Source organism: Citrus sinensis, chromosome 5 (genome assembly GCF_022201045.2).
Source record: "Citrus sinensis cultivar Valencia sweet orange chromosome 5, DVS_A1.0, whole genome shotgun sequence".
Classification (NCBI taxonomy): domain Eukaryota; kingdom Viridiplantae; phylum Streptophyta; class Magnoliopsida; order Sapindales; family Rutaceae; genus Citrus; species Citrus sinensis.
In genome coordinates, this window is record NC_068560.1 from 34099194 (window position 1) to 34114572 (window position 15379).

A 15379-nucleotide genomic window follows, 5' to 3' on the forward strand; every position below is an offset into this window, starting at 1 on the left:
TTTTCTTTAAGAGAATTGATTTTTCTCCGGTCCCAACAAGAAACTAGACACTTTTTTTTTTTTTTTTTTTTTTGGTCTTTCTTTCATTTTTACTTCACAAAATGCATTGCCTGCATAAAGTAAACCAAAAGACTGTAAATTTGCAATGCCTCCCATCTACTTTCCAAAATAATCAACATCCAACTTCCGCTGTCATATCCTCCTGATCAAGAGGAACAGCTAAAACATACTGCTGGCCATTTCTTATCGAAGCCAGCTACCAAAAAATTTGCACCGCAAAAAGTATAAGGCTGCTGTACAGATTCACGTAGAGAAATCATAACATGGATTGGCAAGAATGTACAGATCCAGATCCATGACTACCACTATTACTCAAAGGACTTGCAGGGCTCTGTGGATACTGGGTCAAGGCTTTCACAAGGCCATTTGGCTTAGATATTGATATTGCATTCACTGAATCTACAGCTAACGTTTGACTCTGTGAAGCTTGTTTCGCCCTGAATACGCCCCATAAATAAAACTTGGACTGAAACCCTGCAAATCAAAGTTTTCAGGAAATCAAATGAGTTAAGTTCGTGTAAAAAGGAAGACTAAAGGCTTTTAATTGAGATACAAAAGGGGCAAAAAGATATTTTCAAGAAACAAAGATATTCTACTCACTCCAGAACTGGAAAGGCAGTAAATTAGAAGTGAAAAGTAAGAGTGCGGCATTTTTGACAACAGCTCTAAGGGCAACGTCGTGGCTGATCATGTCATGCACTAAACTATCATAAACCTTTTCAGATCTGCAATGAAAGAAGACACATTTAAATGTGGTCAAATCAGATACCTGATGTAACATTTTCTAAACCCTTACCTCTCATTATTTGGAAACAAATAAAGAGCAATGTTGTCATCACTTGGCCCCCATTTGTGGAAACTTTTCGGCCATGCATTAGACCTCGGAAGTAATTCAGGGCAGAGCAATTGTGGTAACAGTTTTGCCTCCTGAAACACTTTAGAGCATGCTGAGGTAGACAAATGGGCTACGAGCCCTTCAATAGAACTGTACTTATCACTGCTAAGGCGCAAATTCCCTCTGTTAATGACACAAACCAGCTCACAAATCATTATCTGCATGAATAATAATTACACTCAGAAAAAAATGAAAATTTACATATAAGCCTTACTTCCAAATTGGTTCAATTATCGGCTGTGCAGGGACAAAACAGTGTTCAGGGATATTTGAAGGCCGGCTGGAGGCTATCAAAGAGGTTTCTTTTTTGGAAGATTCAGACTCTTCAGTAGAGCTGCCCCCGTTCAAACCACTCCATCTTATAGGACTCAAATCTTTTACAGCATCCTCCTTGAATTGCACCTCAAAAATTGATTTTTCAGAGACATTAGAACTGTGTTTTGGGATACTAAAAGAGTGACTAGTAGTAACCAGAGAGTTTTTCAACGATTTCGTCCCTGTATCAGAGCTGTTCTTAACCAGTTCCCTCTGTCTTCTGAATTGATATCCCTTTTTATCATTCCCCATAGAATGCACCTCGATAACAACCACTTTATGGGCGTTAGAACTGCATTCACGGGTATATGGAGGGTCATTGGTTACTACTTGGGAGGTTCTAGTTCTAAAGGATTCAGCCTCATCGTTAAAGCTGCTCCCATCTAACCCAATCTGCCTTCCAAGCTTCTCATAGTTTTTATCACTTTCATTGCAAAGCAACTCACGACTGTATTGTGGGTTACTATTGGAGTCACCACCAGTAGCCAGAGAGGTTTTTGTTTTAACTGATTCAGCTTCTGCATAAATGCTTCTCCCATCCAGTTCTCCCCGTCTCCCACATTTCTTATCTTTTTCATGATTGTTACTGTGATGCACTTGAAGAAGATATGAGGAGCTATTTCCAGATTTCTGCACCTCTGCTTTAGCCAACGAGCCACTGTCATTTCTTTTCCTCTCATTCTTGCTCAATCTGTCGACAGCATTCTTCTTCAATCTTAAATTAGATTGGGTTGCTTGGACAATTTCTAAGTTTTCTGAATCAGAATCACATCTCCCGCCCAAGACAGAGCTAGGGTTGACAATAGTCGATGGTTTTGCAACCTTTGGTTCACAATCCTCACAATACCAAAGCACATCATCTTCAAAAGATGCAGGCAATACAGGTAAGCAATAGCTGGAGAAGGAACAAACAGAAGTAGAATTAGAAATAGTCAAAAAAGAAAGGAAGGAGTAAAAAAATAACCAACTACACATCTTATGGCAAATGAGAGAAATCTTCAGCCAAATGACAAAACAAACACATATTTTCCCTTTTTAAAAAAATTCAAATTAACTAAACATCCTGTAGCATTTCAAAAGAGCATTTAGTTCGTGCATGCGATTTCAAATATTGGATTTCAAACTGTGATGCCACTTCAATCTTTTCAATTCATCCATTTTCTGCAACAATACAGTTAGAGAAGCGGAATTTCATCCTTCAACACCAAGAAAATAAAATGCTAAATCGATGTCCTTGTAGCATCCAAGGACCATTGGCAGCAATTTAGCTGAAGCTATGAAGGAAAGGCATATAAATTGCAAAGAATGCATCTTACATATGTACAGCAGTGGTCTGACACTTCTCACAGCCGATCAAAGCCTCATAGAATCCTTTGTCGCCACATTGCTGACAAACAGTCACCTACGGCAGTAAATATTTAGAGTTAGGATCTGCAATCCTGTATATTTATGCACACATGTGGGTACTGCAAATTTGTGTATATCTATTCAACATGCATACATATGTAAGTGTTATTCAGCAGAAGAAGCTATTTCGACACTCCACAGCACACATTATATCCCTTTATTCCGAGGAAAAATTAGAAGAAGAATAACTCGTGCAGATGCAAGTCAAAATCCCTATTTTTTTTTTTTTTTTTTTGGCTTTGTAGTTGCTTTCAAGTGCCCTAAAACTTGTATGATATCTGGTGACGAAAACAATGATGGAGAAAGCAATTAACCTCAAAATCACTCTTCCTATGAAAGCACAACCAAAGCACTCCTTAACGAAAGTGTTTCTTCAAACAGCTAAACTAGAAGTGCATATTGAAAATATTCTCTCTTACAAAATCGCTCTTCCCACAAAATCACGCCGGAAACATCCTAAGAAAAGTGAGTTTTCAAGTACATTAGGGAAAAGCACTTCCAAATTAAAAAAAAAAAAAAAAACGCGCACTTTGCAAAATCACGGTTCCTACAAAAGCACTTCCAAAGAACTTTTACTTTCTTTCTTGCTATCAAAACTTGGGACCAAAACATGCAACAGTTTCAGAATTCAAACCTTCACATACATGCAAAACAAAATTGTTTTTTAAAAATGAAAAAAGAACTCCCTAAAAACAACACAACAACAAAAAAACTTGTCCGACTCATGAACCCCAAAATAAAAATTTTGAAACCAACAGCTTACCATAGTTGAGAGAAATTGAAGTGCCCACCATTAAACAATGAACTTGCTGGAGACAATTGAGTATGAAATTAATGATTTCGCAAACTCACTTTGGATTTCTATTTTAAGATAAAGAAATAATGTGCCTTTATATTTGAAATTAAAACCAAAAAAAAAAAAGTCTTCCTTTTTATGGGCGCCAGTCTGTAGTCGACCGTCGACAAGAGAATAGTGCGAGAATTTGAAGGGTTGAATAAAATACTTTTTAACTCACGTGATTTATTTTTATTATTTTATATTTTTATTTAATTAATAAATTAATACCACATTAATTTATATAAAATAAATTTATATAAAAATTTATAATTGTATCATCACTTATTTATATATAAATTAATTAATATATATATTAATACCGTATATTTTTTATTATATTAATTTTTTTTTATTTTAGTAATTCAAAGAATTCGGCGGATTTTCAAAATGGACGGTGGACCAGTAAAGAAAAGAGTTTCGTGGGTGTGAAATGTCGGCGGAGATTAGTCATTAGTGGGAATAGTGGAACCTGTTTTTATCATGGGGGCGTTTGTTACGGATATGCGGACGGAGTAAGGACTAACAAAATTAAAGAGGTAAATATTACGTGCACAAATTATTCATATACATTTGGTAGCACACAGTAGTTCCACTCAAGAAGTCAAATAAAGAGATTTGATGTTCATAATCTCATATTTATTCACATTAATTGCATCTACTTTCACTTTTGTCAACTCATATTATATAAATGAGCATGTGGAACTAATTTGTTCATGTCGTATTATCACTCCTCCGCAAATCAAGTGGATCTTCGAACGTTAGTCACACTTTATCGTTTACCGTATAAAAGATTTGATCAAGTTTTAGTCATGTCTAAATCTTTATCTCAAATTAGTGTAAAGCAATTGTGAGTATAATAGTGGAATATCATCCTTATGTATTCATTTTCTTTTTTCTTCTTTTAACTAAATTCTTATTTATTAATCCAAAACTCGTGAAAAATTGGTGTATTCTCTCTATACTTTGTCCTAACTCCCAAACATAAGATAAACTTTTTAAGCTGGTATGTCATCCTCCTACTCCTTTTTTTTTTTTTTTGAAATTGATTAAGCATCAGGTTAGTATATTACACAGAGATATTTACAAATGACAACATATCATTGTACTGATATTTACAATCAGATATATACATGTGACTTATATTATTACATTTTTATTCTATAAAGTACACGTCCAGTCAAATACCCCTCATGAGAGATGAATATCTATACTCCGCTCAAATTTCGCAAGGGAGAAAGACGTTATAAACAATCTCTACACAATAATAATTAACTGAGGGAGTTTGAATCTGTGTAAACTCGAATTATTATTCTCATAATCATGCTTGACTTTAAAGGCAATGGTTCACCACTGAACCACAAGCCCAAGTGGCCATCCTCCTACTCCCAATCCCACAATTAGATCAAATCATCAAAATAAAAAAGTTATAAAAATATGTGGGCTCATGGATTTGGCCCATCTATAAATTAATTGGGCTAGGTCTAACATTTATCGAAGAGTGGATCTCCTGCCACCCCCTCTAAAACCCTTCTCAAACCCCTTTCTACGTGCACCCCTACCTAATAATATTAACAATAAGTTTATTCTATTCATAGCCCTTTCCCAATAAACCCGTCTGCTGTCAAATTATCATCAGCTTTTCATTTTTTCTTTTTTGAGTTTTGAGATCAGTGCCGCTCTATATATTACCCTCAACCTAGAGTCTTGAATCTTGATGAAGATGAAAGAAGCTTATGAGCAACTCCCCCAATAATGTGGCTCTAATTAATTTAGAAGTTTGCTTCTCGTAACATCTGAAAATTTAATATCCAATTTAGTGGCTATTTAATTGTGTTCAAGTTCTCAAAGGTGAAGACGAGAATAGATAAAATCAAAAGCCAATTGCTTACAGCAAAAAATATCCATAAAAAACAATATAAAAAATCAAAATTAGAATATTAAAGAAAAAAAAACTCTAAATGCAAAGCATCCATATCCCCCCAGGGGGGTAAAACCCATTAATCTTTTGTAAATAAAAAAATAAAAAACCCAAAGGGGGATGAAAGAGGAGAAAGAATAGGAATTGTATTGATAGGGGTGGCAAAACGAATAAACGAATCGAATTCGAATCGAATCGTAAACGAATTGGGTCAAGATTCTATGGGTTCGGATTCGATTCGTTTATTAAACGAAAACTTGGTTCGATTCGTTTAATCCGTTTAATAGAATTGATAAATGAATCGAATCGAATCCAGATTCGTTTATCCTTAACGAATCGAACCGAACCAAATCGAATCAGGATTCGTTACAATTCGTTTAGAAAAATATAATTAATAAACAAAATTAAGTAAAATAAAATATAAAAAAATTACAAATTTAGCATCCTAGAACAAAATACAAATAACTCAAACCATATTATGCAGCCATCCAAATACCAAATTATAAATCCCTAATAATACAAATAACAATAATTCAAATTCAAATTATAAAGTAAGGTAATTTCTTTAATTCTCTTCATTTGTCTTTTTCACCTTGAAAACAAAAATCCTACACCAAAAAAAAAAATGTCATTAACATATATAAACGAAATAGTTCAAATTAATTGACGAATAAAAGATCATATATATATATTAAAATTAATTAATTTTTAATTTTTTAACAGTCATATAATTGAAGAATATGAGCAAGAAAGAAAAAAGCTTGCACTAATATTATATATATATATATATTTATTTATTTATTTTTTTAAAATTTTTAACAATGACATAATTGAAGAATATGAGCAAAAAATAAAAAAGCTAACAGCCTAGCATTAATGGACTCTTTGAAATCGTCTTGATGGAAAAAGCTAAAAGCATACATAGTTTACAACATATCTTTCGAAATGAAAAAGCTAGCACTTGGATGCAAAAATAATAAAAAAGGGAAAAAGAAGTAGAGCTTACTTTGGTGGTGACTGCTGCTGGTTAAGTGACGTTGATAAACTGTGAAATCAACCCTGAATTGCTAAGAGATGAAGGTAAAGAGATGTGAAATGTAAGAATTAAGATTAGGGCCGGCTGCTTTGATTGCTTTGACTTTGCTTTAGCTCAAAATTAAAATATTAACCTCTAAATTTTAAAAAGTTTTCAAATAAATTTAGGAATACAAAAGTAATTTAATTAACCAAATAATAAACGAATATTAAATGAATTGATATGTATTCGATTCGTTTATGATCCGTTTATTAAACGAATCCTAAACGAATAAACGAATCAAAATTTTTAAACCCGCATTCGATTCGTTTAATTAGCGAATCGAATCGAATTCACCCATTTATTAAACGAATCAATTTTTTCAAACCCAAACCCATTTAATTTGTATCGAATCGAATCGAATAAATGAATCATGACCCATATTGCCACCCCAGTATTGAGGATAGAATGGTATATGTGAGAAAAGAGGGGCCTTTTTAAGAATTTTGTAGGGGTGGGAAAAGCTCCTCTCCTTAGCAGACGAACAAAAACTGGGCCTGCCCGCAACTTGTAGACTTCAACCAAGTCATCTATGCTAAGTTTCTTTGTACGGCATTGGCAAGCAGCTAATGATGCTAACTCTGCTATCTTAGCTGAGATAAAGAAAAGCAGCAAAAGATGGAACATTTGGTTTCTGTAATCATTCTCCAAATGTAATACAATCTCATGACTTTGCAAAATTTAAAACAAACACAAAACTGTATCTTATCAACATTTCGACTGAAAACAAGCTACAAACAACTGCAATATACACTGGATCAAGAACCTAACAGTAACATAAAGAAGCCGTGGCGTTCTGAACTAGGCCTAGCTGAAACGGCTCCTAGGAGTCATCCACAGCGAATCATCAAAACCAGGACTATGATCTCCGCCAGAATCGATTAATTCTGAAGCTTCGGGGAAAACAGAACGAATGTTGACTGTTGGTTTCTTTACTGGCAAAAGAGGAAGCGGTGCTTCGCCTTTCAGAATCCTTGCAGCTTCTTTAACTGAAGGCCTCTTTTCGTGGTTCGGATGCACACAAGAAAGTCCCACCATGAGCATCCTTTCCATCTCCTTTCTATTAAACTTCCCTCTCAGCCTAAAATCAGCAGCATCAAGTAACTTCCCTTTTTTCCGCAGATTCCATACCCAATCAACGATCACACATCCATCATTGTCTACTGGCCTTTTTCCAGCGGCCACCTCTAGTGCCACAACTCCAAAGCTGTAAACATCAGTTTTCTCTGATGGAACCCCAGAATAAACATATTCAGGAGCAAGGTATCCCATTGTCCCAGCTGGTATTGTTGCTTCTCTAGCAAGGCAACTATGTTCATAGACTTCTGCTAAACCAAAATCTCCAAGCTTAGCATTGAATTCTGCATCGAGCAAGATGTTGCAAGCCTTTACATCTCTATGAATTATCTGTCTCTCACACTCTTCATGGAGATAAGAAAGAGCAGAAGCAACACCAAGAACAATATTCAACCTTTTTTCCCACGAAAGGACAATCGAAGAACTGGAATTATTGTGAAGGATTTTGTCAAGGCTTCCATTGGGAAGGTATTCATAAACCAGGACTAATTCATTTCCCTCACAGCACCATCCTTGGAGCTGAACCAAGTTCTTATGCCTCAAGCAACCCGCCATTGTTGCGAACTCAGTAGTAAAAGGATTGCGAGCGCATTCAACTCGGTTAGGTTTTTCAAACCTCTTAACAGCCACTGCTCCTCCCGAGGGAAGAGACCCTTTATAAACAGTTGCCGAAGCACCTTCTCCAACTATCCTATTTTTGTTAAACCCCAATGTAGCTTGTTTTATATCAGTAAGAGCTAATCTCATCGGTACTCTCTGAACTGTACAAACATGCTCCTCTTTACTTCTACCATCATGCCTCTTCTTCTTTATCAGAAAGCAACTGATTATACCAACTATTGCAACCACAGTGAAGACAAATGTAACTAGTCCTCCAACTTCAAGAGCCGTCTCTGCTATCTTTGCTTTTCTTTTATCAACATCACTGTAACTGCTGTTATACCCTGCATCCTCGGGATAGCACATGAGGCAATCCCCCTCATCAATCACATCTATAGGATTCCCTGAAGGGTAAGATTCAAAAGTCTTGAATCTCCAACGGTCAACAGTATAAATTGCTGAGCCTTGACCATTTGCAGCAGAAAAACCAACATGCATATAATCTTTGAATTGCTTGGAGAGATCAATCTGAGCAATAATCAATGGACTTGGAGGCCTAATCTGTGAGTAACCAGCCCAAACCCTGATCAATTTCAATGAATCTCTGTACTCAATCCAAGTTGTAATATGCCGCCCACTTTTAAGATCAATGCCTCTTGACAAAGCATCAACAGAAACAAAAGATATAACTGAGCTAATATCAATGCCAATGTGATTACCATTGATGTCCCCAAGTGAAGGATCAAAACTAGTGTCAAATTCAACAGCAAAGAAAGAATCTTGGGGGCTTAAAACAGGTCCAGGAAGCCCCATATAACCATTATCATTGCCAAAAGAATCAGCATTGGAAGTGATCAAGAAAGCAAAACCATCTCCAAAAGCACACAATGGAGAAGGGATGATGGAGAAAGAAAAGCGACAAGAAAAAGATGCTGTGGTGTTAGTTTTCGGATCAAGAAACCTAATAGGATATACATAGAGAGCTCTTCCAATGCCAGAAGATGATGAAGATGAAGAAGAAGAAGAAGAAGAAGAGATGCAGGTGACTTGTTGAGTGAGGCTAATGGCATTGTTCTGAAAGTTGGCATCGCCATAGAGAGTGACATTGTTTGGAGGTAAGAAATGTGAGGGAAAAGTGAAGTTGAAAAGTAAAAGGAAAGTGACCCAGAAGAGAAAGAAAGAAGAAGAATGCATTGTGTTTCAAGAAATGGGAAAATCTTGGATGCAGCAAGAAGAATATTCTTGAAAGAATTTCGGAAAGGAAGTTAAAGAAATCTTTATTTTACTTGCCTGTTTGGTTAGTTTGATCTTGAATTGAGTGTGATTTGCTTCAATAACTCGTTAGTGGATCCAGTGGCACGTCAGAGGAGAGAGGGATTTCGGAGGGAAAAGAAACCTGGATTAGCATCCTTTGGGCTCTCAAGTAAGATGCCCCGAGTCTTCTGATTCTGTCGGTTTATTTATTTAACAAGGCAGTACCGTATCTTCCTGTTCAACGGTCATGATTATCTGTGCGTTTATACCAGTTAAACAGCTTATTAAAAAATTGAAAGGATTCTTTTTCTTTTTCGGCTGAAAATTAGAGGGAAGCAAAGAAAAGGCAGGGCAGGGCCAAGGTTTTGCCGCTTTGGCATCCAATTTTTTTTTTTAATATATATATTTTTGCTTTTTCAATGGATATAATAATTCACTTTTCCCTTTGGGAAGAGAAGCATATAGACACATTTAAACCACTGTTGTGCTGTACGTAACTCCTTTTGAGCCGATGCCATTCGTGCAAAACTCTACCCTGCTTTTGTTGTTTTCCTTTCCTCACAATATGCTCTGAAAATTTTTAGACCCTAATGGAGAGGTTTTTTAGTCAGTAAATCGTTGGCAAAAAAAGACTCTATGTCTCTATCCATCATTCATTCATATTAGTTTCAGGAAGAAAGAGGAAAAAGATTATCCATATTTATCACATTTAAGCATCTGTGCTGTAGAAACTAATAGAGCAAAAACGATTGCGTAATGACTTTATCGTCATAGAAAAAATATCATGCGGTAAACCATACTTCAGCTCATGGGTACTAATCGCAGCAGAATGTTCTGCAACAAGAGCTATCTAGCTCCACAGAAAGTTTGAACAGCAGAGGGAAGATAGTTTCTATGATGTGGGACCCCGCCGCTGCGTCATTCTAAAAGAAAAGTTTAGCCCAGCAAATAAATTGACAAATGCCTAACATAGATCTTTATTCTAGCAGATAGTCAACTTCTATAACCAGAAATTGTGCAGACACAGAGCAACCAGCAATTCACTGCCCTTTATGTTTAAATAGCATTTATTACATTGAGCGTGTAAAAAGAACCGAGTATTTTGTAGGTAGAGCTTCTAGCTCTGATCCATCTTTGATTTACCGACAACAATGGATAGAGAGCCGCTTTAATTTGTCAGTTCCCAAAAACCCAGATACCTAAACATCGTTTTGTTCGATGCCTTGAAAGTTTTAGGCCAAATTCATGGATCACACATGGAAGCTTCTTTTTCCCATTTATGCTTTTTAAGTAAACAAACATAATAATAAGCTATGCAGTTCCAACGGATTTCTAAGAAAGCACTAAGATAAGCAATGTTTTCATCTCCACCCATAACACTTTTGCCTGTACATGATCCTATTAAAGGTTTAGAGTAATTTATACCTATTCTGGCATTTGAGAACTCTTGTATCTAATAGTTTAAGAGCTACAAGAAAGTCCAAAATTACGCCACCTTTGCCAAAAACAAAACAGCTATCTTAACAGCAAACTCAAGCAGAGTCTTATATCCTGGAAAATTGTAGCATAATGTCCATGCAACAACAGCATAAATAATTTGCCAACAGTGTACACTAAACAAATGACCTAGAACCACATGGACCATAGTGTTTCCTCTGTAAAACTCATTCACCAACACAACCACATTTGACAGATGAGGGTTAAGAACTAGAACACACTTATTCTTACCTTATGACTGGTTAGCATAGATAAAAGTTGCACAGAGAAAAATTGTAACATTAGTTAATCTGAAACATCGCATCTCAAAAGTGTTATTCACCCGTTGAATTAATGCACCATTGGCATTGCCGAATTAGTATTCTATGCCTAAGACTAGTTAGGACTTAGGATGGTATACAAGAAAAAGAAGAGCAATATTATTCAACATTTCCACTTGTCAAGCTTTGGTAACATAGATATTCTATCATATTTTCTTCACTTGTTCGTGCTGAGGGAAAAAACCTCAAATCAGAAAAGATAAAAGCAATTACAAGATAAAAAGCACTACCAAAGTCTATTAATACAATAACTAAATTATGCTTTCTAGGGGAAAACAAAAATGTAAACAAAGAAGAGACTGAAGATACCACCAAGAACATAAAGTATGGTATTTGAGACTCAACCACAGCCACCAAATCAAGCAGGAGCAGCATCCATTTCAGCCAATTCCTTCTTCTTCAAATACTGATGCATGATTGTAAGCCTAGCAGTTTCAAATGCAAAGTATCCTATAGCCGAAAAGCAAGCACTATGAACAACTCTAGGTGCCATTCCTCTTGTCAATCCAACCCATCCCTCCTCCTTCAAAATCTGCTTCACAGTCGCTGTAACCCCAGTGTACATCACAGCAGCGATCTTATTCACCGCCTCTCCATGAACCTGAGTCATCAGCCTAGTTTTCACCACATCAAGTGGTGTAGTAATAGAAGCCGATATAGCACCAGCCAATGCACCACAACACACACTCTCAATCGGCTTCAAATTTGCATTCTTAGTCCTACTCAATACCGCAGCTTTTAAGTACTCAAAAGACGAATAACTCAACACACCAGCAGGCAAATTCCTTAACAATGTAGCAGAATACCCAGCATAAAGCCCCAAAATTCCATCTACCTCCAAAATCTTCAACAAAACCTCCCAAGATCTACCCTTTGCACCAGCTTGCATCCTTTGAGTAATCAACTCCTTAGGCACCATTATTGCTGACGACACAATATTGCCCATAGCACCAGCAGTAGGAGGGATGAGCACAGATGGGTATATCTCCAATTTTGACAAAAACGATTTCCCAAATTCACAAGTCCCAAAATAAATAGCTGAAGAGGCAGTAGAACCCACAAGAACCGCCGAAACACCGCTGTAAAACCCTAGAATCCCCTTCGTTTGAAAGGTTTTAAAGATTGCATCAAATGTGCTGGAGTACATTTTGGAAGCACCTTTTGTTTGCAGCTTGGTCTTGATTGTATCAAGCGGGTAAAGGCACACATACGTGAACGCACCAGCAATGCCGCCAGCGGCTGCGCCAATAAGGGCGCGCTCGAAAACAGAGAGGCTCTTTATTAGAGAGTGAATCTTGGGACTATTTCTCGAAGCGGGTTTGAGCCAATTGGATGGTTGGAATTTGGTTTGGGATTCAGTGGAGAGCGAAGTCGAGGCAAATTTGGCGTCATTTTTAAAGGGTTTGTGGCTTTGTGCTGATAAGAGATTTGTGCTCAAGTGTGTGAAGAGGGAAGTGGATTCTGAGAGAAGTGGATAGTGATTTGGGTCTGGAGATGGGAGTCCCAGAGATGCAGAGAGTCTTGATTCCATGGCTGTATCTTCAGTGCATCTGCTTTCTCTGGCCCTTTTGTCGCCCAAATGGAGGGGCCAAAACGGTGTCGTTTTTCATCCTCTTTGGATAGAGTAGAAGTATAAAACGGCGTGTCGTTTTGGTTTTGCACAGAGGAAAACAGTGCCTGTGAATGATAATGACTGGATACGACAATATGTACATTTGCATCTGCTGCCTGGATCCAAGTTGCAGTTAACTGTAACTTACTCTTCTTGTAAGAATAATAAATTACAGCCGGCTGTAACTTAGCATTTGCCCGGCTGCCTGTCAAATTTATCATTTAGTTCCGCTTGGTCTGCATTTTAATGTAAACAAGAACATGAAGTGAAGATATAACCAGACGTATTTTCTCGTTTACTTTTAATTCTAAAAAAAATGGTATGACTAGAAGTCGAGGATATCGAAAGCTTCAAATTCAATCATATGGATAAGATAATACAAAAGAATCATTTTAATCACAAGCAATTGTGCTCTTTGCTCCGGCGGTGTACATAATATGTTCATCTATGTCAATCAATGTTAATAATAAAAATCTCTTCCTCCATATACAATTGGATCAAAATACAAAATCAATCATCGTTCATGACATCAATATGGCATAATATGAGCAGTCTTGGTTTGATAATTCCCCAATCCAGAGGCCTTGCCCAAAACCTTAACCAAATCTCCGCACATTTTCCTCACAATCCCTTCATTTTCGCTCTGCATCACAAGCAGCAGTTTGGTCAACCCATTGCTGTTGACCACGGCCTCTTTCACCCTCGCATCTTTGTACACGCAACACATGCTCCATATCACCACCACCGCATCCTCCCTCGCCGTTTTGCCCACCTTCATCACTCTCTCCACCACTCTTCCCGCGCAACTCGCTTCTTCGCTCAACGCCAAGCGCCCCTCGCTACACGTGGCAACTATCGATAACATTTTTATTGACTTTTCCACAGTCAGGATTTGTGTCCTCGAATCGGAGAGAATTCTTGTGAGGATTTGAACCATTCCGAGTTCGACGAGCTGAGCTTTGACCGAACGATAGACTGACAAAGTGATCAAGATTGATAAAATGGCGTCGTTTAGAGCTTGATCCTCTGCTAGCTTGAGGTAATCGAACAGTGCGGAGAGGAGGTTCTCTGTTTCCAAAACTCTGCGTTTCGATTCGTTGTCGAGTGAAATCGAATCTAGTATCTTAATCGATCCGATCTTTGAATCCAAGTTTCCTTCTCGGAGAATTTCGAGAAATAAAGGTAAGCAATTATAAGTTTTGAGAATCAAACGATTCAATTTCTCTTTGACTCCATTTTCATTCACAATCAAGTTCAAAACCCTTACAGCCGACTCCAAAACGGCAATTTCCGAGCGTCGTTTTCTATTCAAAACGCCAAAAACAGCTTCCACAAAACCGCCATAACTCGCCAAAAACCTCCGATTCGCTTCACAACCCGTCGCAAACTTTGCGACTTTGACCAGATAATCAACGCAACTATTTTCACTCTCGTTCTCACTTTTGATCTTTTCGATCCAAACTCTAACCTCCTGCTCCGGAACCGTCAATTGGTGAGACCAGTGAGCAATGAGACGGTGGAGAGTGAGGTTCGGAACGAATTCCTTAGTGGACAGGATTTGCATGGTGGCGGGGCAAGTGTCGTGGCCGGATTCGAGCCAGTGCTGGATGCTGGAGCGATCGTAGGTGACACCTGTGCAGAGACTCACCGGAGACTTCATTACGTCCAAGGAAATCGGGCACCGGAATAAATTCGGTACTGCTATGTAAAGTTCTTGTCTCACCATTTTTTTTCTCTTTTAATTCTTTGTTTGGGTTTGGCTTCTCTACAGATAGAAACAGATGATTTCAGAGAGAGAACTAGAGAGCGAGTTGAGACGATGGAGTGCTAGGGGGAAGGAGTTTTGAAGAGGAAGGAGTCAAGGCTAAAGGTGACGTCGTTCTGACCGTCGGTCAAATTTTTATTTTTATTTTTTTAATTAGGTAATAGGTATTTTCAAGTGCTCCCGTAGGTTTGACTAAATATCATGAGTTCCTTCCAATTATGAAATTAGTCTCTGACACCCCCACCAATAAGATTTAGATTCTTGTTAATTTTAATTGAAAAGCCTAAATTATTGGGCTTGTAGTCCAATAACGGGCTTGTATCCTTGGCAACATCAAGGGCACCCGTTTGACTAGTGAGAGCATATTTTTGAACTATTCTCCATTGATTTTTGTAGTAGTTGTATTATAAGTGGATATAGTTAGATTTTCAATAGACCTCATCTTATAATATATTTGTAAATTGTAACAATTAAAAAATGAAAAAGGCTACCAATTTTGATTCTTAAACAATTATCCAACTACCATAATTGAATTAAAAAAAAACTGTAAGAAATAGCATATTCATATACATAAAATGAAATATAAAAGTTTAGATCCGAAATCATTTTTAAAGACACTTGGTTCAATAACGAATTTTTAATTTTCAACAAACTCAAATAAGTTAAAATGAAAATAATCGTATTTAGGAGGTCGCAACAGTGCTCTATGAGTGGCAAGTGGCCAATTATGAGTTGTTCTTGAGCAT

The 15379-nt window shown here is 37.1% G+C and overlaps 4 protein-coding genes and 1 long non-coding RNA gene across 5 annotated transcripts; all 5 read right to left on the reverse strand.

Annotated features, from left to right (window-relative positions):
• Window positions 1-77: 77 nt before the first annotated feature.
• Window positions 78-3628, reverse strand: LOC102625994 (uncharacterized). Its single transcript, XM_052440974.1, has 6 exons — window positions 3441-3628; window positions 2587-2672; window positions 1170-2165; window positions 857-1078; window positions 661-785; window positions 78-534 (listed from the first exon to the last, which is right to left on the reverse strand). Exons 1-6 carry the CDS (start codon window positions 3441-3443, stop codon window positions 317-319), a joined length of 1650 nt encoding a protein of 549 aa, XP_052296934.1. The 5' UTR covers window positions 3444-3628; the 3' UTR covers window positions 78-316.
• A 2214-nt stretch (window positions 3629-5842) lies between these two features.
• LOC127902173 (uncharacterized) lies at window positions 5843-6577 on the reverse strand. The gene is made up of 2 exons (XR_008054717.1): window positions 6440-6577; window positions 5843-6041 (listed from the first exon to the last, which is right to left on the reverse strand). It is a non-coding gene; the product is annotated as an uncharacterized LOC127902173 (long non-coding RNA).
• Window positions 6578-7114: 537 nt separating this feature from the next.
• Window positions 7115-9827, reverse strand: LOC102631134 (L-type lectin-domain containing receptor kinase S.6). The gene has a single exon (XM_006472975.4). It carries the CDS (start codon window positions 9377-9379, stop codon window positions 7316-7318), a length of 2064 nt encoding a protein of 687 aa, XP_006473038.2. The 5' UTR covers window positions 9380-9827; the 3' UTR covers window positions 7115-7315.
• Window positions 9828-11333: 1506 nt separating this feature from the next.
• LOC102626285 (protein MITOFERRINLIKE 1, chloroplastic) lies at window positions 11334-12886 on the reverse strand. Its single transcript, XM_006472889.4, has one exon. The coding sequence runs from the start codon at window positions 12785-12787 to the stop codon at window positions 11615-11617; it is 1173 nt and encodes a 390-aa protein (XP_006472952.2). The 5' UTR covers window positions 12788-12886; the 3' UTR covers window positions 11334-11614.
• Window positions 12887-13207: 321 nt separating this feature from the next.
• On the reverse strand, window positions 13208-14837 carry LOC102626581 (U-box domain-containing protein 29). The gene has a single exon (XM_006472890.4). It carries the CDS (start codon window positions 14592-14594, stop codon window positions 13398-13400), a length of 1197 nt encoding a protein of 398 aa, XP_006472953.2. The 5' UTR covers window positions 14595-14837; the 3' UTR covers window positions 13208-13397.
• Between the last annotated feature and the right edge of the window lie 542 nt (window positions 14838-15379).

What these genes read in the sequence shown, in the direction of transcription:
- LOC102625994 (XM_052440974.1), bottom strand. An exon ending in CAGACCACTGCTGTACATAT is followed by an intron (nt 2,166 to 2,586) that starts GTAAGATGCATT and finishes TTCCTTCTCCAG; the next exon opens with CTATTGCTTACCTGTATTGC. An exon ending in ATAATTGAACCAATTTGGAA is followed by an intron (nt 1,079 to 1,169) that starts GTAAGGCTTATA and finishes TGTCATTAACAG; the next exon opens with AGGGAATTTGCGCCTTAGCA.
- LOC102631134 (XM_006472975.4), bottom strand. Translation starts at nt 9,379, where the DNA reads ATGCATTCTTCTTCTTTCTTTCTCTTCTGGGTCACTTTCCTTTTACTT.
- LOC102626285 (XM_006472889.4), bottom strand. Translation starts at nt 12,787, where the DNA reads ATGGAATCAAGACTCTCTGCATCTCTGGGACTCCCATCTCCAGACCCA.
- LOC102626581 (XM_006472890.4), bottom strand. Translation starts at nt 14,594, where the DNA reads ATGGTGAGACAAGAACTTTACATAGCAGTACCGAATTTATTCCGGTGC.